Source organism: Chaetodon trifascialis, chromosome 4, assembly GCF_039877785.1.
Source record: "Chaetodon trifascialis isolate fChaTrf1 chromosome 4, fChaTrf1.hap1, whole genome shotgun sequence".
NCBI classification, from domain to species: domain Eukaryota; kingdom Metazoa; phylum Chordata; class Actinopteri; order Chaetodontiformes; family Chaetodontidae; genus Chaetodon; species Chaetodon trifascialis.
In genome coordinates this window covers 3,850,585-3,877,540 of record NC_092059.1, presented here as the reverse complement: position 1 = coordinate 3,877,540, position 26,956 = coordinate 3,850,585, and the positions used below count along the sequence as shown (strand labels likewise).

At 45.7% G+C, this 26,956-nt stretch overlaps 1 protein-coding gene across 7 annotated transcripts; it reads right to left on the bottom strand.

The window, feature by feature from the left end:
• Positions 1-40: 40 nt before the first annotated feature.
• tp63 (tumor protein p63) lies at positions 41-26,364 on the bottom strand. 7 transcript variants are annotated; one of them, XM_070961652.1, is made up of 13 exons: positions 26,285-26,364; positions 26,065-26,194; positions 14,333-14,590; positions 6,777-6,963; positions 6,574-6,689; positions 5,760-5,869; positions 5,532-5,668; positions 5,227-5,309; positions 5,002-5,126; positions 2,518-2,663; positions 2,021-2,186; positions 583-676; positions 41-484 (listed from the first exon to the last, which is right to left on the bottom strand). In XM_070961652.1, exons 1-13 carry the CDS (start codon positions 26,362-26,364, stop codon positions 188-190), a joined length of 1,929 nt encoding a protein of 642 aa, XP_070817753.1. In that variant the 3' UTR covers positions 41-187. The 7 variants fall into 7 exon arrangements, with proteins under 7 accessions (XP_070817753.1, XP_070817747.1, XP_070817748.1 ...); XM_070961646.1 differs by lacking the exons at positions 26,065-26,194; positions 26,285-26,364 and adding an exon at positions 19,525-19,674 and having other exon boundaries at positions 2,021-2,189; XM_070961647.1 differs by lacking the exons at positions 26,065-26,194; positions 26,285-26,364 and adding an exon at positions 19,525-19,674.
• Between the last annotated feature and the right edge of the window lie 592 nt (positions 26,365-26,956).

Below are 26,956 nucleotides of genomic sequence, written 5' to 3'. Positions count from 1 at the left end.
TCTCAAGAAACATGAACATAAAATGCACCTTTGAAAAACAATGAAAATAAGTGCAGTTCTATTTGAATATGTACTTTGTTCTCAGCAGTAGTGGCACTAACACCGTGTTTATCGTGAAATGCTCCATCGGCGGGCGTGAAATGACAAAAGGGAACATCGTGGGGGGGGGGGGGGGGCGGGGCTCGTCTTACTCGCCCTCCTCTTTGATGCGCTGCTGTTTGTTGCGGCGAGAATCCAGGTCGAAGGAGAAGTCAGACCACTCGTCGCGTGGCGGGAAGGAGATGGTCTGGCGCAGGGTGAAGCGCACGGCGTCGATGACGCGCTCGCCGCGGGCCTCCGAGGAGCCCACGCTGACGGTGGACGCCCCGCTGGTGGTGCGCACTATGTGGGGGGGTGGGGAAAAATCCATGGCCTGTCGGTGCTCCATGATGCCCTTCCAGATGATGTGCTGGAACTCGGTGGGGATCTTCAGCCTGGACAGGTCCTAATGGTCATTACACAGGGGAGCGTTAGTATGCGCAGGCGGAGCCACTCTTCTCTCTAACCCATCAAATGACTCGTGTTGGATAGGCAAGGGCTCACCTCCATGTTATAGTTCTCAATCTGGTAGATGTTGGTTAGGCCTTGTGCTGTGAAGTAGTCCAAGCAGCCTGCGCAGCCCAGCCGTAAGAGGAAGCTGTGGAGGGAACAGAGGAGGGGCTTGAGACGGACGTCCAGGGGTCAACGCTCACACGGCGTCTTTCACACACCGTCACATCTTTTTATCTAACGTGCAGTCGTGAAAAACACTCAAACTGTGTGTAATTCTGTCTTTCTTCCCATTAGCAGCATTATTTTTTTTAATGCCCCCCCCTTTTTTATATAGGATGTATGTATGTATGGTAGATTTTTTATTTTCTATTTTTATTTTATTCCCTTCTGTGTCTCCTTTTATATTCCTGATACTCTTTCTGCTGCCTGGAACACTTTAATTAAGTCTTATCTTATCTTAAGTATCTGCACCCACCAACACTGGCCGTAATCCTGGTTTCATCTGAACTGATCTCATTTAAAAATATTATGGGATGAGGGCGTGTTGGTGTCCGTGACGATGAAGAAGAAAACATATCTCAGCGCTGAAGATCTGCAGGTTTTCAAAGTGTTTACGAGGCAGAATTTAGATTTTTGTCTGTCTTTCTTTTTAGTACAATTTAATTCATAATAAGTCCAGTGTGAGGGCTTCAGTGACATCTGGTGGTGACACTGCAGACTGCAACCATCTGACTCCCCCCCCTCCACTCTGCTCGCTGCTGACAAACGCTGGTTCAGAGTCAGTGTTTGGTTTGTTTGTTTGTTTGTTTGTTTGTTCTATGTGATTCTGTAACTGAAGATTTTATTTTATTCTGCTAAACTCTCTGCACACTGGACCTTTAACGGCTTCATGACGTCCTGTAACTTTTCAGTAGGTGAAAAGGTGAAAAGCTGAATTTGCTCAGTTTTTTTTATTTACTGTGCAACATTTTCATCTTCATCAGGCACAAAACACAAACACACATTATACACACACAGATATGTGGATACAACAGGTGACAAAAGCAAACTTTGACACATTAACGTGAAAAACGAATTTATTATTTCTCTTGATTTCAGTTTTTCATGTATCTTTATTTCCTTCTTTTCCTCTTTTCCTTACTTTTTTATTTCCAATGATTGATTATGGCTCATTGTTTTGTTTTCTGAAGACCTTTCAGCTCAGTCATGACTTGCAGATTACTGTCACTTAACACAGTCTGTATCTATAATGTGCTGCTTTGTGCCTGATGAAGACCTGATGGACGTGTTTTGTCTCAGTGTCTCCTGTTTGGTCCAGCGCCTGCTGAGGAGGTTGTTTTAGCTAAATTCACGCTAACTTCTCAGGAGGAGACGAAGGGATCACATTCGATCACATCTCTACTGTGTCAGTGTTTTTAAAGTGCTGTGTGGAGTCATTTTGACGGGTTTCAGAGTGAACTCTGTGTCCCTCGGTGGATCGGTGAGGTACCTGGAGATGCTGCTGTCCATTGGGTATGGAGGAGGGGGGGTACAGTGGGAGGAAGGCACCAGGGGTAGCTGTGGCTGCAGTGCGTGTGTGGGGCTCAGTGAACTCATGTCAGCGTTCATGGGGATGTGAGTGCCCATCATGGGAGACACTGCAGAGACAAAAGGAGCTACTGTGAGCTTTATCTTACTGCTCTGGGACTTAGAGATTACGTAACGTCAGCTGAAACACATGGGGGGTGGGGGGGTGGGGGGGCATGCAGAGGTTACTCTTAACATGATACATGATGCATCCTAACAGGTCCTGCGGGGGAGTCTCACAGGGATCACATTCTTTTAGAGGAGGAAGCTTTGTGGGGAGGGGGGCAGAGAGGCGTTCAGGTCCCCTCCTGCCTGCCCTGACATGCTGTATAAGTCTACAATGAGCCCAGGAGGGATGGGTGGGGGGTGGGGGGGCACGACCTGAGACAGACAGGAAGAGAAGCAGAGGGGCACACTTACTGTCAGTCAGGCCTCCAGACATGCTGGACGGGGTGAGTGTGTTACGCTGCTGGGGGTTCATGAGCTGGCTGACAGACGGCAGCTTGTTGACTTTCCCGTGAGTTGGGGAGCAGGAACCATACGAGGGCTGAGACGGCACTGAAGTCCTGCGGCGGGAGAGAAGAGGTTACAGGCCGTTACCGTCAGCAGAGTTAATGACACACGACCGGTCAGTGCTGTCCTTCAACGGAGACAATGAGTAAACGTGACTGAGAATATTACAGTGATTAACTTTAATTCTGGGGCTCGTGGGGAGGGTCTCCTCCTCATGCTGACCACATGTTTCAATGATGGAAAAGCAGAGCAGGAAAAGAAAAGGACGGAGTTCAAGCGGTAAAAGCCGTTTATTATGTTGTGACAGGTAAAAGTGCAGCAGCCACAAAGAGAGCAATCTGTTTCAAACAGAGTGGTCGCAGTTCAGACGTGCTCCGTCCATCCCAGAGTGAGCATCTGCAGTCCAAACAAACACGCTAACTGTCCTGCAGTGACTTTACAAAACATGACCAGCATTCGCAAAAACATCGCAATAAGAAAGTCTCTCCCCCCCAAAAACCCCACGACATAGACAGTGTGAGTCCAGCTCTCATGATGATGCAAAGGCAAAACACATTGGCTTGAATGAGCTCTGTAGGTCAAGTACAATAGAAAAACAGACATTTATGCTTGGTTCCTGTCCAACTTCAGCCAGGCTGAATGTTCACAGACAGAATCTAAATGACATCACGACAGGAAACTCTACAAAATGTTCTTTCATGGATAAAAAATAAAGCATGCAAATCAGTCTACACATCATAATCTATGACTTCCACGTCAAGAGTGGATAAACAAAGTCCAGCGTGACACACTGACACTGTCTCTGAGGAGATAATCCACCACGGTGCAGCAGCAACACATGTTCAAAAGTCCTCAGTGCAGAATCCCAGGAAAAGGCAGAGAGGGAGGAGGAAATCAAAGTTGATAAAAAGGAGACAGGGAGGAGGTCCGTGTGACTTGGAGGAGGAGGAGGAGGAGGAGGAGGAATGTGGGGCAGAGTTTCAGGAGGAGCTGCAGCGCCGCCTCTGCTCTCCTGCAGGTTCCACGAGGTGGCTACCAAGACGGGTTTTTATCAGACTGCAGGGAGGAACCAGAGAGAAGAGAGAGAGCAGAAATAAGGGCTCGCAGACAGGAGGAAGAGGAGAAGAGTGACCCCAGAAAAGTTCAAAACCAGAGAGAACTGCACAAAGTTTGAGCTTCAAACCACGTCGACGTGCGGCACTGAGCGCAGCGTCCAGAAGATGGCAGTCTACAAACGCAGATGACAGCGCGTCAGAGCCGCTGTGTGTCGACGGCGTGAGGAAAGAAACAGGCCCGAAACGTTTGCTGCTGACAGAAGCTTTTATTTGAAAGGCTGTGACGGAAACATCGGACGAGTAGTGAATTACAGAAGAGAGTTAAGAAAAAAACATGCATGAAAAGCAAACAGAGGAGAGAAATATTCCTTTCTAACATTCAGACTGAGAGAAAAGTACGAATTTAGGATCTAAAATGTTCAGAAAACCCTCTAAACCCTGAAACGCATCACGGCTCTGAACGTCTGACAGCGTCAGAAAGCCGACAACAAACAGAAATAAAGTGAAAACCAGCAAATGCAAGCACTATCTCACTGAGGCTGTCTGCCAGTCTCTTAATGGGAAACTATAACATAAGCAATAATTATCATCATGGGGCTGTCAAACTATCATTTACACCCATCTCCTCTTTTCCATAGCTTATAGTGAAATGGGCGTGGACGAGGAAAAGTGTGTGTGAACATGTGCGTCTGAGACAGTTTTAATTACGCTCAGGTGAAGAGATGAGGCTAAGGCACGGATTTTGTTGGGTGCTGTTGTGCAAAAACCTGGCAAAGCACCCAAAGGCGTTACCACCGATCTTTGGAAGCTTCTCCTTAACAAAGCACAGCCAGGTACATTTGTCACGATTCGTCAGCTTTGGCTCGCGTCCCATGAGAGAGCAGAGGAGGAGAAAAAACAACAGCTCTGCTCGATGCAAGGTTCACCCTCCAAGCACGGAGCTGGTTCCAGGTAAACTCTCAGCTGCTGGGAAACGCTGGATAACAGCCCTTTTACAGCAATTACTATCAACTTTTACTTGATAGCTGCGATGCTTTGGTGGCAGCGATGAATCAAGAAATCTCATGCGCAGCCTTTATCAGTGCGATCTGCTGCTGCAGCAACAAGTCAGTTAAATCAGTGCAGAGTCAAACAAAAGCAACTTCATCCAAAAAAAAAAGGGTTTTATGAACAAGCAAAGGAGCGGCTGTGAGGGCGAGAAGCTCAAAAACAGCACAAGGAAACGAGTGCGCTTGAATGTGAGGGTGAACCTTTGCACGTGATGCAGGACTGTCGTTCACAACGAGCCTGAGAAGAAATGACCATCACTTCAGTATGAGAGCGAACAGGTACTCACTGCTTCTGAAGGAGATTCTGCTGCTGCTGCCTGTACGACTCTATAGTGTGCTGCGGCAGAAACTGCATGAGTTCCAGAGACTCTTTGATTTTTACCAAAATCTCATAAATTTCACGGCCTTTGATCTGTTAGAGACACAAAGAAAAGGGGGCAGCGGTCAGTGAGCAGCTCAGACTCAGAACAACGTTTAAAAGCAAATCCCTGAAACAGCAAAGAAACACTCACAGGCAAACAAAAAACCTCCTCATCTGTGGATCTTCTCTTCTTGATGGTGGACATCTGGATGCCGTGGGACACCTGGCGGAAGGCTGCAGAGAGGAGAGGAAAGCGTGAGCATCGTGGTCAGCGTGCTAACAGCTAGCCTAAGGCAGAGCAGGAGGGGGAAACAAGCGAGGGAAGGAGTGAGAGCGTAGCGGCATTCACTGAGCGCCGGGTGTTAGCGAGCGCAGCGGTTCAGGGTCCTCGACACTGGCAGCATGTCAGGTCAGACCAAAGCCTGTCAGCCCACCACCGGCCCCAGCCCTACTTACGGCGCTTCGTACCCTCACTGCTCTTTGTGGCGTCCGTTACGTGCTGCTTCCGGATGCTGTCCTCGTCCGCCTTCCGGTCGCGGCCCGGGCAGGCGCAGATCCTGGCCTCAAAGCACCGACGGCCGAGTACCTGACCACTGGGAGAAGACAGGGACACAGCGGGTCAGAAACACGCCACCGCTGAACCGCAGGAAGACAGGCGGTCACTGAGGGGGGCAGGGCTCTTACTCTCTGGTTTCCAGGGTCACGATGATGAGGATCGGGCGTCTGTTCATTCCACCCACGCAGCTCGAGTTGCACATGAAGTTGTACAAAATTGTGGTAAATTCTGTGCCCACCTGAGAAAGGAAAGCGACACGGACGGTGAGCGATTTCACTCAGCAAACAGAAACAGGAACACGCACAGCCTCACAGGTTACACCTGCGTTTAAAAGCAGCCGGTCGCTGTTAAGACTTCTGCTGATCCACTTAAATATTAATGAAATGAGGCTGCTGTATTTTAGCTTTGGAAGTGACGTCAGATGCAGCCTGAAGAGGTTTTTTGGAGCATTTGACACAGCGAGAAACTCGCCTCTACACACTGAGGAGCACAGCTTTTCTTTATCTATTTCAGGGTTAGCTTCAGTGAGAGCGGACAGTCTTTTAAAGTCAGGTACAACTGCACAATCCATTCAAGTCAACATTAGGCATTAAACATCATCTACTGGGGAGAGTGAAACAGACTCATCCACCTGATTCAAGAGTGTTTGCTGATTAATTCAATTATTCTTTTGCTGGCACTGCATCAGGGACCTTCCTGTAACTGTCAAAGCTGTCAAACGACGGCCTTTGAAAGAGTCAACGCTTTGAAGAGACACCTGAACTGAAGGATGAAATGAAAGCAGCTAATGCAGCCTGGCTTTTCATTAAATATCGTACGCTGTCATGACCTACAGAGGCCATGTGGGTTCCTGTATTAAGCTGAAGCAGCGCTCATTCTGAGGGGCTTTGGAGGACAACAGTTGGGGACGTGAGGGCTTGGACTTGATGACGGACAGCTCACCTGAGGAGGTTCATAGGGAACTAATACGCTCTGTCTTCCAGTGATGGTGTCCTCCACGTACTGGGCGTGGTTGTTTCCCTCCACGCGGATCAGGTGGCTCGGAGGAGCGATCTGACCTGGAGGCGGCACAAGTCTCGTCATTAATTGTGGACAGAAACGGCTCATTGCCGGGGTTTGTCTTTCCACTGACTCAAAGAACTGACCGTCATTGAACTCGCGGCTGAGCTCGTGGTTCGGGCAGCGCTTCACCACTTCGGTCACGTGTTCGGCTTTCTTGTAAACAGGCATGGCTCTGACGACGGCCCCCTGTGGCGGGGTGGTCAGGACTTTGATCTGGATGGGACACGTCTTGGCGATCTGGCAGTATAACTTCTTCAGGTCTGTTGAATACTGGAAGAGACAGGAGGAAACAGATTACATGAAAGTGCAGATAAATGAATGAAGAAAGAAACATTTTCGGGGAAAAGTTCATAAGAAAAATGTCTTTTTGCCTAAATCTTAAAAGCACAGATGGAGCTCAGGAACACCTGTTGACTGGACTCTGCACTTCTGGTTTCCCCCGAAGCAAAAAGGGTTAAAGGCAAGACTGTGATTATGACCTGCTTAAATAAACACACACACAAGTTTTGGTGTCACGGGTGTGTGTTGGGCAACCTTAAAGATGTCTTACAGAGAGCCTCTGGGACTTCCGAGGAGCGCCATAAAATGGACCCCTCCAGCAGCAATTAAACTGGGCCTGGCTTTCATCTTCAAGGGAGGAGTCTACTGCTAAAGTATCTGATGGCTGCTCATCACAGAGAACGAGGCTTCTGAAGCGGCTGGCGAGCCAACGTTACACAAGGTGGAGTGCAGTTTTCCTCGTGGGGTTGGACGAAAATGACTCAGTTTTTAGGACTTAAAGAAGATTCATCTCTGACGGGTGCCAAAAAGTGATGGCAGCTCACGCAAACTGGCTAACATTCAAGTTTTGTGAGCCAGGAGTCATGAAAAATGAATGTACCTTGATCCCTGGCACTGTTGGAACTGATAGCCAGTAAGCCATCAGAAAGGCTGAATTGTTACTAATGGGCATAACCCAACTGTGTAAACAAACCATTCAAATCACTGCTGTGTAAGCACAGCTCTAAATCCTCGCTGTGCAGGAGACACTGGGTGGAGGGTGGAGGGGAAAAATTCCCTGTCAGGTTCATTTCTGAGTGAAGAGAAGCAAACGCTGTGAAAACCGCTTGGGGCTGTGTTGGAGAACAACGCAACATAAAATTCCACCTCTATTAAGTGCGGTTCCAAAGAAAGGGAGCTCATCCCAGTACCCATCTGTGCTGACTTTAAATATTACACAAGCTTGGCACGGACATTTTCTGCTCCGCTCCCCAGGCACAACCTTTCCTTTCATCAGGACGAACCCAAAACAGCACCTCTCGTTCCCATAGTCGCGCTCTAACACATCACCGCCGTGCGTTTCAGCAGAGATGGGATCCGCTAATAAAGGCGAGTTAATAATAACCCAAATTCTCAGCTACGCTCTTTCCTCAAGTGACCTCATTATAAACTGTACATGCACAGGATGAACTGACACAGACTGCTGCTAATGCTCGCTGCTGGAAAGTCTTAAAGAAGACAGTGAGGTTATAAAAATAAAATCAGTGTCAAGTGTCTGATTTGCATGAATGCGTCGAGTTAGCGTGATATAAAGACAGATGAGCACAATTCAGGCTCTGGGTACGTGTACGTCAACACAATGACTGAGCGGACTTCCTTAAAATCAAAGCAGCTTTCCAAAAAAAAGAAGATGAATGGCTGAAGTTGTCCCCTCACCACTAACCCGATACCCCCTGCACGCCTCCGTCACTCAGCTAAATGAGGTGGAGAAGCCAAGCAGAGAGACCAGGGAAAGAGCAAAAGAGAAAGAGAGAGCGGCGGATTAAGAGGCAAAGCGAAAGAGAGATGTGCTGTGTGAGGGTCAGAGCGACTGTCTGCAGTAATTGCAGGGAGCTGGTTTTGTGTAGCTGAAGGCGAAAACAGCACAACTCCGACCACTAAGATCTAATCAAAGACGTGAGACGCAGAAAACCAAAGTTTGTTTAGATCATATCCTACTGTCTCAAACACACACACGAACCATCCCAGCCCTGAAGCTACAAACTTCAGGCACACACCTATGTGCTGCTGGTGCTGTTTGCTCAGCAGTGAGAGCTGGAGCTGCTGCTGATGGCTGAAAGCAGCGCCCGGCTAAAGCTAACACTGCTCAGGGCGGAGGACAGCCGGTTGACTGATGGGATTCAGTGGCTCACACAGGGTGCGGTGCTCAGGTGTTAACATGTAATTATGAGCCTTTCATTGGTCACAGTGTGCATTGCGCAGCCAAGGAACACAGAGCGCACAATGCAGAGCCGCTTAATCACAATCATTTGAAAGAAAACTTTTCTAACTGTTTGCTGGAACCACACGTGACACGTTTGCTCTCAACCGGCCCGTGTGGCCGTGAGACGGAGGGAAATAATGAATGACCCGCAGTGGCTGTGTGCGCAAACACAACCCACCCAGACTGTTGCTGCACGCCGCCGGCGGACAAATCAAACGACGCCCGTCGACTCCGCCGCAGCTCGTAAGCTGGCGCAATAATGAAAAAATGTTCTTCTGATGATCTGACTGCATGCAACATACAATTTGTCCTGATGCTTGTACAGTGCTGCATGTGTGCAATTACTTTCCAACACATGCAGCACTTGAACACACAAACACACACTTCCCGTTGAGCGCAGGTCGAGGCAGGCCCACAGCTGTAGCGTTCTTTTCTCCCTGACAGGCGCTGCGGGCGCATGCAGAAGTCAAGTCCTGACAAACATCAGGCCTTAAACAAGCACTGTTTGGCGCCTCTGGTCTTGTCTTCTTCATACCTGACATGTCATGTCATGCCTAAAGCTTCTCCCAAACCCGTTTAATTCAATAATGCAGTTTTTTTCACTCTCCTCTTTTCTCTGAAACAGAAGTAAAACACCTGTGTCTTGGAAAAAAATGAATGTGGGGCGAAATGTAAAGATTTACAGGAGAGTGACGTTCCTTTACACGTTATTCTTGAAAAGAAGAAGAGTGTTTTGTTGGAGTCATCAGCACCACAATCTCAGCGATGACATCTCTCCCGGGGCAAATCTGTACACTGACGTGTGGCGTCATGTTTATGGAGCCAGCGCTGACAGAGGCCAATACGCGTCTGTCACTCCTGGGATTAGCGGATCGAAGCCTTGTCTTCACCAGCAGAGGACTACAACTACAACTGACCTCACTGCATTGGAAACTGAAAATAAAAGGCGGGGACGTACGAAGGAAGAACATTTTTCCCTCCGCTCTTTTTCTTTTTTAATTCGCTCAAATAATTTTTAAAACCTGCGTCTGCCTTCAAGGAAGTATTAAAGCTGCAACCGTGTTTGTGTTGCTCTACAGTTCAGTCATCACACAACGGTGGTTTTTGTGTTGAGAGATCCCAGAATCTCAGTGAGGATTTGGCAGGTTCTGATCGTCGTCTCCTGATGACAGACTAATATCTTTCTTTGTATTTATACAACGACAGCGTGATCCTGCTTTCTGTTGCGGGAACTCACTGCTGCAGGAATCTGCTCGGGGTTGTTAGGGGTGAAAAAAAAGTCTTGTAATCTAAACTGTAAGAGAATGGGCTTTTCCACACCGATTATGGAGAAATCCCATAGCCCATATCATAAAAAACCTTTTCAACTCTGCCTTTTTAAAAATTTCCCCTCCACCTTTTCCCATCTGTAGCTTTTAGGGCTTGTCTCGCTGTGACGGGCGAGTCGTGACAAGCTTCTTGACACAAACAAGTCTCAGCCCCATCTCGTGAGGCGTGGGACGGGCCCGCAGATGTTCCAGGGGCAAGCTGCGTCTTGCTGCCTTTCGCTAGAACACTCTTCTCTTTGAGCATTCAAGGGCTCTCCTCCTCCTCCTCCTCCTCCTCCTCCTCCTCCTCCTCCTCCTCCGGCGCAATGTGAGATGCAACCATCAAGCTTAACTCTCTCAAAAGACAGAGCCCACTCCAAGAGCACAGGGTTCAGGAAAGAGGCACACAGTATTTACACAAGTATTATCTACAGGCCCTCAATCCATTACTGTAATCCCCCCGGCTCTAAAGCGTCCCAGTGATAGCCCAAACCATGACATTCTTCTTCTTCGACGACTATATGTGGTGGCAGGTAATACACATGGCAAACACAACCAATCTTCGGCCTCACAATAGTGGCATCAGTCCCCAACAATGGCTGCCTCGTTTGCGACACTACATTAACTCAGGAAAGCGAAGGAGGTGAAATAACTTTAACTCATGTATTCACCTGGCCAGGAGTTTTTTTGTCTGCCTAAATGATAAAAAGGGAGCACCATGGAGACTGCAGGAGTGCCAACAAGGAAACTGTGTGGGAGCAGTTCTGGGAAATGTTGACGTGTTGCACCTCTGCGTGTGTGTGTCACAGTCATCCTAGACAGGAAGAGGTTAAGGTGTGGGTTAGGGATTAGGTGTGTCTCCATAAGAACAGTCATCAAAAAGCACAGTACACAGTCCACTAAGTCCCGTGGAAGATCCCGCAGGCCTTCAAAAAGGGGGCATTAGCAGATCTGTGCAGAGAGCAAAGCTGCGGTGGTGACATCTTTAGTGGCTCTCTGCCATCAGTCCGTCAGTCCAGCAGTTGAGCTATTGGGCTGAGATTATGGGAGCTTTGTGAAAGATCTCCTGAGATCAGGTGATGGAGCCTCCTTCGGGATGGGAACCAACGCTATAATCACAATTCTTTAGAATTCGGTTGACTGCTGCTGTCGACCACGAGGCACAATGACCCTCTCTGTGAGCCGCGATGGAAGATCAGCCCAACAAAACAACGTTCAGGGAGGCTGAACCGAGATAAATACCCTTCGCTTGGATTAAGTGACTGCTTTTTGCAGCTACGTAAGGCATCTTTGGCGCATGATGTTTTACCTGGTTATTAAATGAGAAAACAACTCGGAGACTGTATTAATGTTCTTTCAGTGTTTGTACACTGGAGGGATAGAAAACAGTAAACAAAGGGTCTGAAGTGTGTCTGTAGCTCAGCGTTAACAGATCAGATTGGATCTGAATGAGCTTCACCATCACGCAGGGATAATTAACAACATCTGGATGAGTTAACGGAGTCATAAATGCTGGACGCAGGTCTGGAAAGGACCACTTCATTCATCACAGTTAGCAGATTCATTCATTCTTATTTTTATTTTATCGCTGTATTTTTCAGCTCTCGTTGTCGTTTCTCATCTTCAGAGATGTATTCAGCAGTCCTGTAGGCTGATTCTGAGAAACAGAGAAACATTAAGTATGTAAAACCTCCCGCGCTTTCGTTATTTTTAGGTAATTATCCCATAAAGCAGTAAATGTAGCCCAGGCGTCAGGGAGAGATAAGCACTCTACTCATTGCAGTTATAATAAGTAACAGTCCCATTTCCACCTTAAGTCAGACCAATCAAACCAGTGTTGCATCATGTGTTATGACTGTGGGACACACAGTCTGTTGCACTACATGTGTCTCTGGTGGGGATGTGTCCTAAACCAGTGCGGCTCAGGCTGCGGGGCGTGCCGCTCACAAACCACACTCTTAACCTCCTCACAGTTGCACAGCAGACAAACACTTTTGTTTTTGGACTGTGAAAATGAGAGGGATGAGTGAGGCAGCCAGTGTGGGAATTGGGTAAATGTCACAGTCCCACACTCGGCGTGGCCAAGGAATCAGCGCCGAGCACTCCCTGAGTTCAGCCTGTTTACTTGGAAGGCACAGTGCATTAAATTCACCGCATTAAGCTCAGCAGGTTTTACAACAGTCCCTTTGGACAAATCTGACTGGGACGACAGTTATTGTTATTTAACTTACACTAATGATAGACCTTTTTAACTACCATTGCCATTTGAAATGTCTCCAAATATTTTTTTTTGCAAAGAGGGTCCATTACGTAAATCGTAAACATGTCGCACACAGCCAAAGAAGGACGCCATGCAAGTGTGACACACTGCTTATCAGCCAGGGACCCTCCAAAAAAATGACACACGAGGACAAAACCTCTGTCTGAGGGTGACACCTCTGTCACCGATGGCGTCCGCTAGGGTGCATCCATTCGCCGAACTTGTGTGGCTGTGACAGTGTCGACACACAGCAGACACATAAACAACTGAGCAGGTGGGGCTCTGATGCAACAGCTGTCCCTCAGCCCTGTCATGCATAATGACAGAGCAGGAGGAGCTGGTTGTGTAGGTTTACAGAGCATCACATGGTGACATCTAGCTGCACAGGACTTCACCACACCTGGACCAACTGTTGAGCCTGTTTACCTCTGTCATCAACAAAGTGCCAGTGAACTCTGCCTAAGCTGTGAGCTGTGAGCTTCAACATGGCCAGAACATGATCACCTGGAGCTAAGTGAGGTTCATGTGAACGTCTCTTACAGAGACAGCCTATGCTGTGAGATCATCCTCTCCAGCTTTCCATCCACTGAAGCGTAATGTCTCAGCCTTGACGAGAAAATGCCTGAGGATTAGTCATGAAGCTATACATCTCATGTGAAATTCTTCCTTGCCAGATGTGGTTGTGCAACACAGGACTTTCAAATAATGTGCACCTAAATCTGCCTGGAGCGCAGATTGTCAGATAAGGAGTTCATGGCTAGAAGTGTCACTTTAACCTCTGCTCTGACAAATCACTGCCTCACAGGATGACCTGTTACGATGACAGCTGGTGCATAAATGTGTCTCTGTGGGTCCGCATATATATGACACATACAAAACTCTATGAAACTACATGAAAAACTCATATTTCAGACATATGCCAAAGGCTTGACTCGGGTCTCCTGCTGCATGTCACCCTCTTTTTATCCCCTCCCCTTCCTGCCTGTCTCTGTCCAGCTACCACTATCCAATAAAGCAGAAATGCCAAAGAGTAGGCAGGGTACCCTAACCCTAACCCTCCTTTAAAGGTTTATCACCCAGTATGAAACAGTCAGTCACGAAAGAAAGAAAATATGAGGTCCATGCACTGTGATTACCAACTTACCTGGCTCTGAGTTGTCTTATAGGAGCATGACAGTGTACCACTGGATTAGACTTGTGCTTCCTTTTTTGAATCAACAGTTAAATTAACAGTTTGACATTTACACTTCTTTACTAAGAGTGAGATGAGACGATCGATAATTCTCTCGTGTGTACATTAAATATAAGGCTGCAAAACCTTTTTGTACAAACTGAACACAGACATACAATGTCAGATAATGAGCTTTTGAGGTGCTGGTGGGTGGATCTCGTCACATTTGGACAGAGTTGCACTGTTTCCCGTCTTTGTGCTGAACAAAGCTAATTGACAGAAGCTTTATATTTAATGGATAAATACAGGAATGGTTATTGATCTGAGTAAGCAAATAAGTGTCTTTCCCAAAATGTTGATTTATCTCTTTAAAACGTGTTAACTCTTTCCTGTCCAGTGCAGCAGCAGATACCCTTTCATGTAAGAAGTATGTGCAGAAAACTGCTGGAAAACAGATTTCAGTTTTTTAGGAAGAGCGGTGAGACATATCCTCTATCAAAAAACCCACTGGATTAAAAATGCTAGTGTTACAAAGGCTAGCTAGGAGCAGAAACTGGACTTTGGCTCTCTGTGTGTGACATGATGCAAGATTTTTTTTGAATACTGCTCGACTAAGAGGGACAAAGAAGACAAACTACTCGGATGAATGAGTGTCTTACCGTCCAGGTGGCAGACTTTGCTGTACTAGACTGCTGGAAGGACACATCAAAGGTGTGGGGCCCCGCATAATCTGTGTTGGATGGGATGGCCGGTGAGGGAGAAAGGGCATCAAAGGTGGAGCTGGGCTGGGCGTAGGGTGACGGGGCTGTCACGTTGTTCTGTGCATGGTCGTTGTTGTAGGGGCTGGTGGAGGTCGAGCCGTCGTTCTGAATGTTCTGATCCATGCTGTTCAGGAGCCCCAGGTTTGTGTACTGCGACTGGAGACAAAATAAAGGGGGACGGGGGAGAGGGGCGAGGACAGAGGAATGTTTTCAGTCATTACGGAAGAATCCCAGTGTGCTTCAAAGTGACAGACAGGAAGCAGAACCTTAAACATGCAAACAGACACACTGCTTTGTGAGACCAGCAAGGGCTGTCTGAGGCCTGTTTGATATGAAAACATGATAAAATCTTCTAAATGCATTCAAATAAATTGATGACTGACCTTTAAAAAAGAAATATGTTCTAGGTTATTAGTTAAAAATCGCTGCCATGAGTCCTGAAAGTGTGTTTAAAATGGTTTCTAACAGGAACTAATCAATAAACTAATCACAGAATACTGCATGTCAAACGAGGACTGGAGGTGGTGAAGACACTTGATGAAAGCAGGAAGTGGAGATCTTGTTTCAAAAAAAAAAAAAAAAAAGGGTCCGTGGTTTAGCAGTAACATAAACCATCTTTCCTTGTGTTGTGTTTATGGTCTGGATCCTTCCTGAACCAATGTGTTAACGCTCCTGAGATCAGCGGCCTCAGAAATGGAACACGGAAAATCTCATTTTATAACTCAATCACTCAAGTTATCAGTCGAGCTTCAGGATCAGAGCTGTGCTACAAACTTGACTACCTCGCCTTCTGATCCCTTTTCAGCAGCCACAAGTATTCAGACGGGAGGAATGGAATTAAAATATCTGCCTTTAAACTGGATGGAGAGTACACCTGGGTCTGAGCCAGCCCCTTCCTGCTTGCTCCGCTTGCCATTCACCCCATTCCTTTCCATTTATAAATGGCACATTCCTGGACGAGGTGCCATGGCTCTCGCTCTTTAGACAGCCATTAATCTCTCCAGGGCCTCTTGTTTATTTCAAGCACGGCTGACCACAGCTGTCCGGCTCACACCCACTGCACTGCCAGGTGTTAGTGGTGTGCCAGATGACCAACAAAACACAGACTAGGTGAGCTATATAACTATTAAACACGGTGGTGACATATGAAGCAATGCTGCTGCTTTATTACATACAGATCCACACACACGCACACACACACAGGCGCAGACAGACTCACACAGTCAGACAGACACACCTGAGAGAGGTCATCTGAGTCAACCTCAGTACACTTGTGCAACAGCGCCACAGGGGAGCTCGCAGTTTGGATGAGGGTCACCGTGTGCGGCGCAAGGCTGCTTAACCCCCCGGAAACAATGACACCAGGGCTTATAAGAGCTTGTCTGGAGAACAATCACGCTGGGCATGCAGGTGTTAGGAGACAAGTGTTTTGTGAATGGAACACACACACACAGAGGGAAAGAAAGGACACTCCACTCTGGTGCAGACCCTCCAGCCTTCAGCAGAGTGAGGCTTCCCCAAACGCACACTCCCTTACAATGGGCTAATTACACACATGTATTGCCAAGGAAGAAGAGAAGCTCTGTGCATCTGATCTGAAGGAGGGGAAAATGGACATGATTCAAACTGGTGTGACTAAAAATAAGTTATTCATGAACTTTTATTCACCCGCTTTAACCTCTGTGAAGGAAACCGGGGAACATTCCCTGCTTTGCATGTGGACTAACAGGATGACGCAACTTCCTGTTTAGATGGTGTTTTCCTGTATATGCAGAGTCAGCGATCATGATATAAGACGGGTTTCTTTTGAACTGTGGTGCAATTCACTGCAGTGGCACTGAGGCGCTCATCCGTTCAGAGATGACACAGCCTCCCCGGTACCTGATGCTGACGGCTGTGGAGGCGGATGTGACAGGCACCAATTATCAATGTCAAATTATTATTCTGAAGAAAAGGTCGATGTTGGCCAGAGACCAAATGCAGATAAAAGCAGAATGCCTGACACAGAATACTTTACATTAAATACAGGGTAGTGGATAATGCTCCTCGTGCTCTAAATGAATATCAGGATCAAAGATGAAGATAAAGCCATAATTGACCAGATAGTGAGGCCCAGCAGCAGAGCCTCACCTAAACTCACCGTGTTTTAATGTTTAATTGACTGGAAGTGGGATATCAGCCTTTAAGAAAGACTCTGCGAGGGAGTTTCAGGCCTTCCTTTCATCAGATCTTATTCCACTATAATACAGCAACCATTTAATAACCACTTTAGCTGCTCTTAAAAATTCCTTCTGTTTATAGCCGACGCTGTGTTTAGGCCTTTGGGATGTCAGGCTGCTAAGCAGGAACACGGTAAATCAGCAGGCTTGACATCCCAAACAGCCTCTAATAAAGTTTTTCAACGGTTCTGCTGTCTGTTTGAAGCCTTCAAGCTCATTTCTTTGTGTGAGATAAATGCTGGGGTAAGCGTGACAGACCAACGGGAAAATTAGACTGTTGACCTTCAGAGTAATGGCCTGTTGATTACAATGTAGGAATCTGAATTATCCAGAACACATAATCAAAGACTACTGAAATACATGTCGGCACTAATGCAGAAGTTATAGCCAATGCCAACACGGTGGCATTTGGTATGTCACACTGACACATTCATATTACTGTTTGTGTTGTAGTTATTGCCAGACCAATGGGCAAACGAAGACATCTTAGTAGGTTTAACAAAGATGATGATGCTCGTATATCATTATAATCAGCGTGGTTTCTACCGCAGTGACATCCTGTTGAAACATGAATGTCTGCGAGGTCTCTGTCAGTTCAGAGGTTATGACTGGTTTCTGATTAATATCTTACTTTGAGTGTCACAAGGTGCAAAAGATTCAGTGATTTCTGTTAAAACTGTGCGAGAAATACGTCCACTAGTAGACTCAGAATTGGCTTAACTGGTCAAGTATGTGGAATTGGACTTGGGTTTTTCATTGCACATATACAAGTATAGACACCCAGCAAAGAACAAGGACAACAAAAGGAGGAACAAATAAAGAAGAATGTAAAAATTAAATTATATACACATTTCTCCAGCTATCACTATCTTAGTCAAGTGTTCTGTAGTTGTAAAAAATATAAATAGTGCAAATAAATTAATATTGAAGCAAACATACACGATTCTGCTCTACTGCAAATATAACAGGCCCTCCACGAACACCACAAACGCCACACGGTACCATAAACTAGATTCGTAATTTATGACTAAACATACACAAATTCCTGTTTCTGTGATTGTGAGATGGTCACAAAGTGTAAGTGCTGATAAAGCCAGAGCTTGTGCGACCAACAGATGACAGGAACCGGAGCAGACCTGGCCTGAGGGGGGAATAGCTCCCATTCCAGGCTCTCTGGTGACCTGCTCCATGCACCTTGGGCCAGCATGTAACAGCTTCTAGGGGACTGTGATGAGTGACCACAGGGGATGGAGGCATTAAAGGCTCAACAGGGTTGGGGGTTGAGGTGGGGCTGGGTGGGGGTCTATCTACACCTTATACCTGCTGGGGTGGGCAGAGCAGGTGATTGTATCTACGTCAACACACCATTAAAGCAATTACGATCCTGGACTAAACAGCAACGCCTGGCCAGCCACATTCTAATGGCTGCAGCGGCTCCCAGGAGACTGGGGACGGGGGAACCCGATACCTCACACACTGCAGGGATTGAGCTGGACACCACTTAAAGACCCCCTGCTCAACAACTTAAAAGACAGTGACCTGACACACCTGCTATCTGCAACCTGCAATCTGAGAGTCAGTCACCGCTCACTTGCTCTGCCTTCGGTTTGGATGCAGGTTTTGGTTGTTAAAAACACGACGAGAGAAGCACGACACAGAAGTTTGCTGAAGCAGGGAAAGACAGAAAAATGAGACCTGAGCACAGAACGGAAATGGCCAAATCTGAAACTAGAGCATGTATTTCATTTAGATTACACTTACTGACAAACGACTGTTTCGTGTTTGTTTTTTAACAAACAGTTCTGTTCTGACACACTGAAAGTCTGGCAGGGCCATTTTTCTGCCTGCCACTGAGCCGTTGTGTTTCAACTGAACTGATGCCACATCACACAGCTCCCCTCATCAGACAGCCATGTTGTCTGATTTTTAAAAAGAAGCTGAAAGTAACTTCAGTTTTACTTATTTTCATATTTCATTTACTTTAACACATGATTTCAGCGTTTACATCAAGCTCTGCAGATGCATTAATGATGAGGCCTCCACTTTCAAAGTGGGAAAAGAAACTGATTTTTTTCAAGCTAAGAAACTTAATGCAGAGTGATGCATTAAAAACTTTTTTTTGCCATTTATGGTTTGTTTTGTCTGTGAAAGAAGAACGTTCAATGTCGACGTCAGGAATCTTGAAGAAAGACGCTCGCTTCCTCCTCGTCCCACCAAATCCTCTAAATTTCTAATCAAATACAGAACAAAATAAAACCAGAATAATTTCTAATCATTAAAATAAACTCTGTTATGGTGTTTTTGTATTTACTTTTTCATTCTTTATATTTCCCTGAGCTTTTCCATGAAAGGAGCAGAAGATCCAAACCCTCCAAAGCCTTTTGGAAGTCACATTTTCTAACATGTAAAACAACAACAATCAGTCAAAGTAAACACATCGACTGACTAAATCCACGGCCAGCCAGGTAGCAGCCATTTCACATGAAGGACATGCAGTTTTCAAAGAGACTCTGCGGCTGTTTACATTCCCCCACTCTGCCACATGCACACAGATGTGCACGGCAACACACATATGCTGTCAAATGCAATGCGTTAAGTCTTTCTCAGCGTTCGTTACATGATTTTAACAGGCCATTTATGTCATTTTCATTTACTTAATCAGCATTAAACGTCTGGGTTACACCAAAAAGAATCCCTTAACAAATGATGAATCCAAGATTTTGGATAATTTGGAGGACGGATATAAGTTCCGAAATACAAGGCCTTTTACTCTTATGTGATATTTCAATAAGTCCGTGGAGCTCTGGGGGACCAACCGAAGGAATGGGCGCGATGGCAGACGGCCCATCACCGGCTCCTCGGGCGTCTTACCTCAGTGTAAGATGTGGTGGTCCCCGTCTCCAGGTACAACATGTTGGCGCTGAGATTGAGCAGAGCTGCTGCTGTTTGCTCCACTGGCTCCAGGATTCCACTAATCTCTTTTCCTCACTCTAAAGGAGTGATGTGGACTGCAGATGCAAAGTGGACGAGCAGAAGCTTCTATAGGAATCTATGGGATGGTCATATATACCGGGAAGAGAGGGGAGGGGTCTAAGGACAACCTGTCCAATACCTGAGTCCACACCCATCTCCAGAAGAAGCGCCGTCTCCTTATCCTTCCTTTGAGGCTCTGCAGGCCTCCTCAGAGCAGTTAGTTAAAGAGCGAATTACTATTTATAGAATAAGCAGCTAAAAATACAAAAAAAAAAAGTAAATACTTTTCACTTAGGAATATTTTTATCTTAATAGCACTGCTCTTCTATCATTTGTACCTGAAGTTGTTTAAAGTAAGCCCTTCAATGCACTCCTGAGTTCATCCACATGGGTAAGAACAAATAAATGTGAATGACAATAGGAAAGACTAACAAATACACAAATGAAGAGAAAAATCCATCAGGCCTGAAAGCCTCAGAGTGAGAAGTGCCGTCTGAGGTTGGGAGAGTATACCTACACCAGCTAGTTAGCATAAGAATTGCTCCCAGCTGCATCCCCTTAGCTATTCCAATGCAAAGACGCAGAAACACAATGCGACTCCTGTAGATTGCTTGTATCTATCAGAGATGACTGATGTAGATCTGTTTTGGAAACATGCATTGTGGCTCAGGTACTGTAATGGCGCTAACACTGACCACTCGAGAAATGTGACTGTTCCAATGAAACCAATGAAAATCTCGAATAAATTAATTCTATACTGTTGTAGTTTACAGCACAAAAACTTTAAATGGCTGGAGCTGTTAAGTCTCCCAGACATCACAGAGATTTTTGCTTAACAAGCAAAAAATCCTCACATGAAGGTTTGTACTTTCATCCTTTCAAAGTTGTCACATTTTCAATCATCTACTGTACGAGAAATTTGGAGTGGAGTCGTATTGCACATGCACACGAGTGGACAGTGATGACAAACAGGAGACTGCTCAGTGGGGTGCAAATCACTTCTAATACTACAGAGCCACAGGGCCAAAACACTTGCCCTGTGGTCAGAATGATTTGAAAGCTGTCTGAAAACTTTAACACAACTATGACCTGAAGTCAGCGTCTCCAATCACCAGCCACACCCTGCTCAGCCCCCCGGGGCCACGGGCCTACAGGTCAGCCTGTCACAAAGGCAAATCAACACTTTAAAGAGCCCAATTCATTGGCCTCCCGAGGGACCCAGGCGTCAGTGAAGACCCAGCCAAAGCTTCCCAGCGTGATAATTAGTTTAGCTAAACAAACTTCTAATTATTTTAAAACAACACTGGCATCTGAAAAGAAGTTAGAGCACTCAGTGTTAGGGTGAGGCTGTACTAAAATACAGAACAGCAGCTGTGTTCACGCAGGACACTCAGAGTACTGGGTACATGATGCAGCTGAGAAAATCTCTTTGAATCAGACATATTCAAATCTCTCCAGTCATAACGTCCGGTGATAATAACTCTGATATCTGAAAGTCTGTTTTCCATTCAGCTGCACCGTGGTCCCACTGTGCTCTGCTGGCTGCACCAGTTGCTGCAAAAGCTGTGGACCAGTTAGGAAACTACAAGAGTGCAACGGCCTCTTTGTGCTAGTTTTAGATGCACTGAGTCTATTGACAGACTTATTTGATTGGGAAAATAACATATAAGCAAGAAAAAACTAATTTCGAGTAAAAAATGTACTTTAAATCTAGATGTCTTGATGATAGCACTCTTTGTGTAAGCTGCCTATGAAATGGTCCTAAGTGGAATAAACACACAGGTAATATTTGGCTGGAATTTCTATGTCCAGGACATGTGGACAGAAAAACAGAAACCCTGCAGCTGAGATCCAGGCCGAGAGCTAGAGATCAACTCATATCTCAAACTCTGATTTCATATTTATCTTACACTGTTTAACAGAGCAGACAATAACGAACCCGTAATGGAAATACTTCTAACATGATGCCTGTTTGTGGCACAAAACGTTCTCTGCAGACTGCAGATTATAATTTACAAGCCTAAAAAGCAGTTCACCTGCAGCACATTGCCTGCCCATCATAAACTCAGAGTGCAGTCACTTCTCTGTTAACTGCATTACCTCAGGTGGTGAGAAAGGAGGAAGAGTGAGACCGGGCAGCAGCTAAAGAGCTGCAGATCCAGGGGCTCAGACAAAAGAGGCTTTTCTAAAGTTTTTCCCCTTTAAAGTGCCTGTTCCTTAAGTCAGCTAGATTAGTTCAGTATCAAGTGTCAGGCTGCAGTGGCCACGAAGGCACAGACACCTGACCTGAAAACAGTGCAAGCTCCCATCCACAATGACAGACGCAAGAGAGAGAGAGAGAGAGAGAGAGAGAGAGAGAGAGAGAGAGAGAGAGAGAGAGAGAGAGAGAGAGAGAGCATCACTTGGGTGGCAAGTCCTAAAACCCTCACAATGAGCTGCCACAAAATCCTGAAATGCTCCGGTTTAAAAGACATTTAAGCTTGAGCTGTTCTTCGTTAAACTCATTTATCTGCTGGACAAACTCATTTTAAAAGCTTCCAAAAACACTGTAAAGGGGGAAGTTTGTAATTCGACCGCAGCAGAGACGGGGTTATTTTGGTGACCAATGAGCACAGTGAGCTGTGTGTGTGAAATAAACATAAGTATTCGGACGGATGTAAACTCAAGGTGCTCCACAACAGCCCGGTTTAACTTCAACTTGACAAAAAAAGCCCAACAGATGTTTTTATTTCTCTGTAGCTGAGAGCAGAATTCAGTTCCACACTTTTAGAGGAAAACGCTGAAATACAACAACACAAAACACAGTGACTATATCCACTGAGGATCAGGGAAATACACTGATAAACACAGACTTGATAACAGTACCATAGACGAGTACTTTACTTCATACAAACACTGCTATCATCCATTTAATGACTCAATGACCACTTTAAACTTTTTAGGAACGGAGGGAAGTTACTCTGCGCTTCAACAACAGGACCATCCTTCTAGTTTGGGTTTCTAGGCCTTCAAAAACTTCAACAGTGGTACTTTACTGGTACTCTCAGGGTGGAGACTGAAGTACTGCACAGAGCTGACTGGTAAACACAGGCCACAAGATGCACACAACACATGCACATGTTGTTCAGACTGCTGCAAAGCACTGGCTGCAGAAGTTTTCTCTACGACTCTGAAAACTGAATAACTAAAGAGACGCTCTATTTGCTGTTTGTTTTTCAACACTTCTTTAGAAACAGGTGTTTTCAATCTCTTTGCACGTCCGCTTTCCAAACGTCCGTCACGCCACGGTGCATTTCTAAGACCTCTGTGATGTTGTCGTCATCTCAAACAAAGATGCTGCTGTTTAATCTGTTATTGGTCTAATATGCGTAATCACTACAGTTCCTCAGATGCAGAGAAAATTCAACTTAGTTACTCGCTGCTCATTAGTTCCTGGTACTCTTTGGTCACCAAGGCCCAGAAACAAAGCAAAATGAATACTGGTCCCAAAGCTGGTCCTATCATGGAGTATTGTTCTTTGTGTCTTCATACCATTTCTGATATCAAAGAAAACCATTTACTTGTAATACTGCTGTTTAAATGATGTGTCCTGCTCACTTCAGTCAACAACTGCCCTTTTTTTCCTCCAACTGAAAACTCAGTCTGGTTTAACTCTTATGCATGTTGGAAAGTACTGAATTAAAATCTGATATTTAAAAAAATCTATATGGATAACTGGTGTTTATGGGATTACTGCTGAAGGATTTATTCCTGCACTCTCTCTCAAAGGGTGTGACCTGCAAGTTTTCAGTTGAAGCTGGCGTGATATAATACTGCTGCATAAAGGTAGAGTTAAGCCTGGTCTAGGCTGCAGGACCCATGTCAGAAAATGTAAAAGTGCTAGAGATAAGGGTAATAGGGGCTCATGTGGTATCATCCCCACATCCACAGCCAGACAAGGTTTCATACTGACTCACTGACTCAACAGTTATTCAAGTGGACCGTGGCAAGCATTCGTTCCTTGGTGCTACGCCTTAAAAAACACTTCTTAATGTGCTGGAGGCAAACTGGTGGAGCATGAAAAAAAATAAAAGAAGCGCTTATTATCGTTGGGTGTTTAATGCACAGGCTTACTTTGGATTTAATACAATAAGAGTCCCTACTAAATAATCCAAGTTAAGCTTGAAGTTACTCTTGTTACTCAACTTAAAAAAAAGAAATAGAACATTAGTGGAGTAGGTTGGGAGGTACAGCTACCGACAGCGTCTGCGTATTCAGACAAAGGGCAAGATGGACTTATTGTTAATATACCTTTCTCAGGTAAGGTGGATGTGATGACTCATAAAGACAGCTTTGTCGATGACAAAGAAGACACATCCGATACTGACATGATAACGGAAATGATTGCACCACAATTGGCAGCTTTTTTTCAGATGACGGCATTACCATTAAATAAATTCTGTTAAACTTAGAAAACAGAGAAAAGGCATCAGCTGCTTAAACACTGAACTAGGAGGCAACTGCAATCACACACATGAGAAACCCAAAGGTGTGGTGAAAAAAGTACGAATCCAAACACAAACATGTAATTAGATCCCAGAGAAGTCGAGTGTTGATTGAGCTACTCTGCTGTAAACTAGTTTAAACTCTTATCCTGTGTCTGAAAAGGACCTCTGTGCCTCAGCTCAACACTGCGTCTTCCACGCACAGCTGATCAGAGCTTTATCTGAGTGTAAAATCAGCTGTTTGGGGTAGGATATAGCGTTTCTCCTGCCACTATTTCTGCTACATTCCATCATGTTATTCTACCCTCTGCTTGCTCCTCTCCTCCCCCCACCTTTGCGTAGAGAAGACACGTACTGATAGATGAGAGCTGGGACCTCTGCAAGAGAGGCAGGTGCTGCGTTAAATTGTTGCCCCGCAGCTACAGAAAAAAAATCCAGAAGAAAAAGGAATTTCAGATTAAACATAAACCCTACACAATACAAATAAGTCCCCCAGGGCACTAAACAGTGAGCTGCATTCTAATGACTCATGAAAGAGGCACACCTCCACACGGGTGGAGGAGGGGGAGGGCGGTTTTGCCCACCGCCCCTTTCCATCAAAACAGACACTTGACTGATTGGGGCTTGGTGATTGGCAAGCCGCCACGGCAGCGGGCTCTCAGCCCCACGCGGATGGTGGCCGAGTTGCTGGCGTGCCAATCACTGCACCACGCCCCTCTTTGGTGTAGAGGAAAGTGGGTGGTGGGGGTGGGGCCATTAATCACCAGTTCAAGAGAGCACAGGCCCCCTTGGGGGATGCACAGGGTAACATTACTCAGCTCCTTGAACACAATTTTTATTTGCTATTTTTTTTCCACCCTGGCTGGACAACAGCATTCCTACACAGGGAGGGGAACATGCACATCATCTCTCAGTAGCAGAGCTGGCAAAGATATGTCCCTGTCTGCAGCTCCAACAGGACGGTTCATACAGTGCATCAAACCAATCCCAAAAGGTTTTTATCACAGCGCTTCGCTTGGCTACTCGATAATATGAATGTCTGTTTTGTGTTATCACAGGAAGCTCATTCTGATTACACACACACACACACACACAAAAAAACACTACCTAAAGCTCATCATCAGGCATGTGACTGTCTAAATGCACATTCTACCACCGACCGCCTCTGAGGGCCACGCAGGTCAAGCACAACTAAATGAGTTAATATCACCTTACAGACAACATTTCAAGACAAAAACAGATGAAGCAGCGTAACTCACTGGCTGCTGAGCTGCTCTGCACCGCACTCTCACAACAGTCCAGGGGAAACTCCATCAGTGATATGAAAATTGAAAGTACACTTTATACTGTACAACGAAAGGAATTTACCACTGGAAGTTCCTTTAACTCAGAATGAAAGTAAGCTCAGATGGTCCATGTATTTAACAGCCACAACCAAGTGCACAAATAATAAACTTAAAAATCATCCACTAAACATTACACCACCTTGTTTTTGGTGAATTAGAGGGAAAGAGCAGCATTTTTTAATGCATGGCTTTAAGACATCATCTGTGTGTTTTTGAATGAATGGTTTAGAGAGTATCTTCCTTGGTCTCACAGGGCATAAAACCGACATCTACACTGCTTATGTGAAGGTTACTGACTCAGCACGAAATGAGCTGGAAATGAATAATGCCAGCGCCATAAAGGTCACTGCTTAAACTTTATTATTCCATAAAAAACATACTCTGCTCAGTTTCATTGAAAAATTATAGTTTCAGGTTAATTGTAATGATTACTGGTTGATTAGCATATTACATGCATAGCTCAATGGGGTCATACAATCATAAGTACATCATGAAATTTTGAATACATTTATTTTTTATATGTGCACATGCTTGGTCTGAGGCAGCAGGAAGTGCGAGTGACAAACTATACAAAGCGCTTTCCTTGAACAGCAAACCTACATACTTACAGTGAGTGTCTCATCCGGCTCATGCATGGTTATGCAGTCCATACTGATCTGAATGGTGTTGCCTGCAGACCCATCTGTTGGACTGTCTGTGAAGTTCAACTCAATGGGCTGGACTGAATGGATGGATGATCTGAAACACAAGGGACGGGTCATGCTGAGTTTATTGTTGCATTTCCAGCACGCTGATTTTCTTACATTCTTTTTTGTAGTATTCACTTACTGGTCCAGCATATCAAACAGTTGGTTAAATACATCTTGGCTGAAGGAGTCAGTTGTCTGTGCTGACTGATTCTGGGACATGGCGGTGAGGAATGAGCTCTCTCTCCAGGACAAACGAGATGAAGGGTCCCGGAGTCTGCAGGGAGACAACAGCAACCACTATGATACTCATTTTACTACTCATATTCCACACAAGCAATATGTATTTTACTGTTGTCATTTCTGAAAAAGGCACAGCTATTTTAATAAGTAGTTTTTAAAGTTGCATTGTCAGCAAACATTCAACATAGGTGTTGATGCTCAGGGCTGAGATTCGGCCACCCAGCCAGTGAGGAGAGGAGGAGGAGTCCTGCTGGCAGCCATTCATGAAGGGCGCTTCCATTGTGAAGAAGTCAGCCTGCATAATACTGAATATTTGTACTACACATAATGGTGATTATGCACCATTCAGACAGAGGCACTTTGACCTGCTCCCCTGAAACATTACACCTGCTTCAGAGCTCAGCCTGCCATTGTTCCTGCTGAAGTGGCGCACGCTGCAGTCTGAGACAGGCGGAATTCCCCCCACGGTCTATATGATAGCACTGCTGCAACTTCTGGTATGTGTACAGCTGGACGGGCTTGGGTGGGAGGAGGGTGGAGGAGATGGGGGGCCATAATCTGAAGCTGGCAC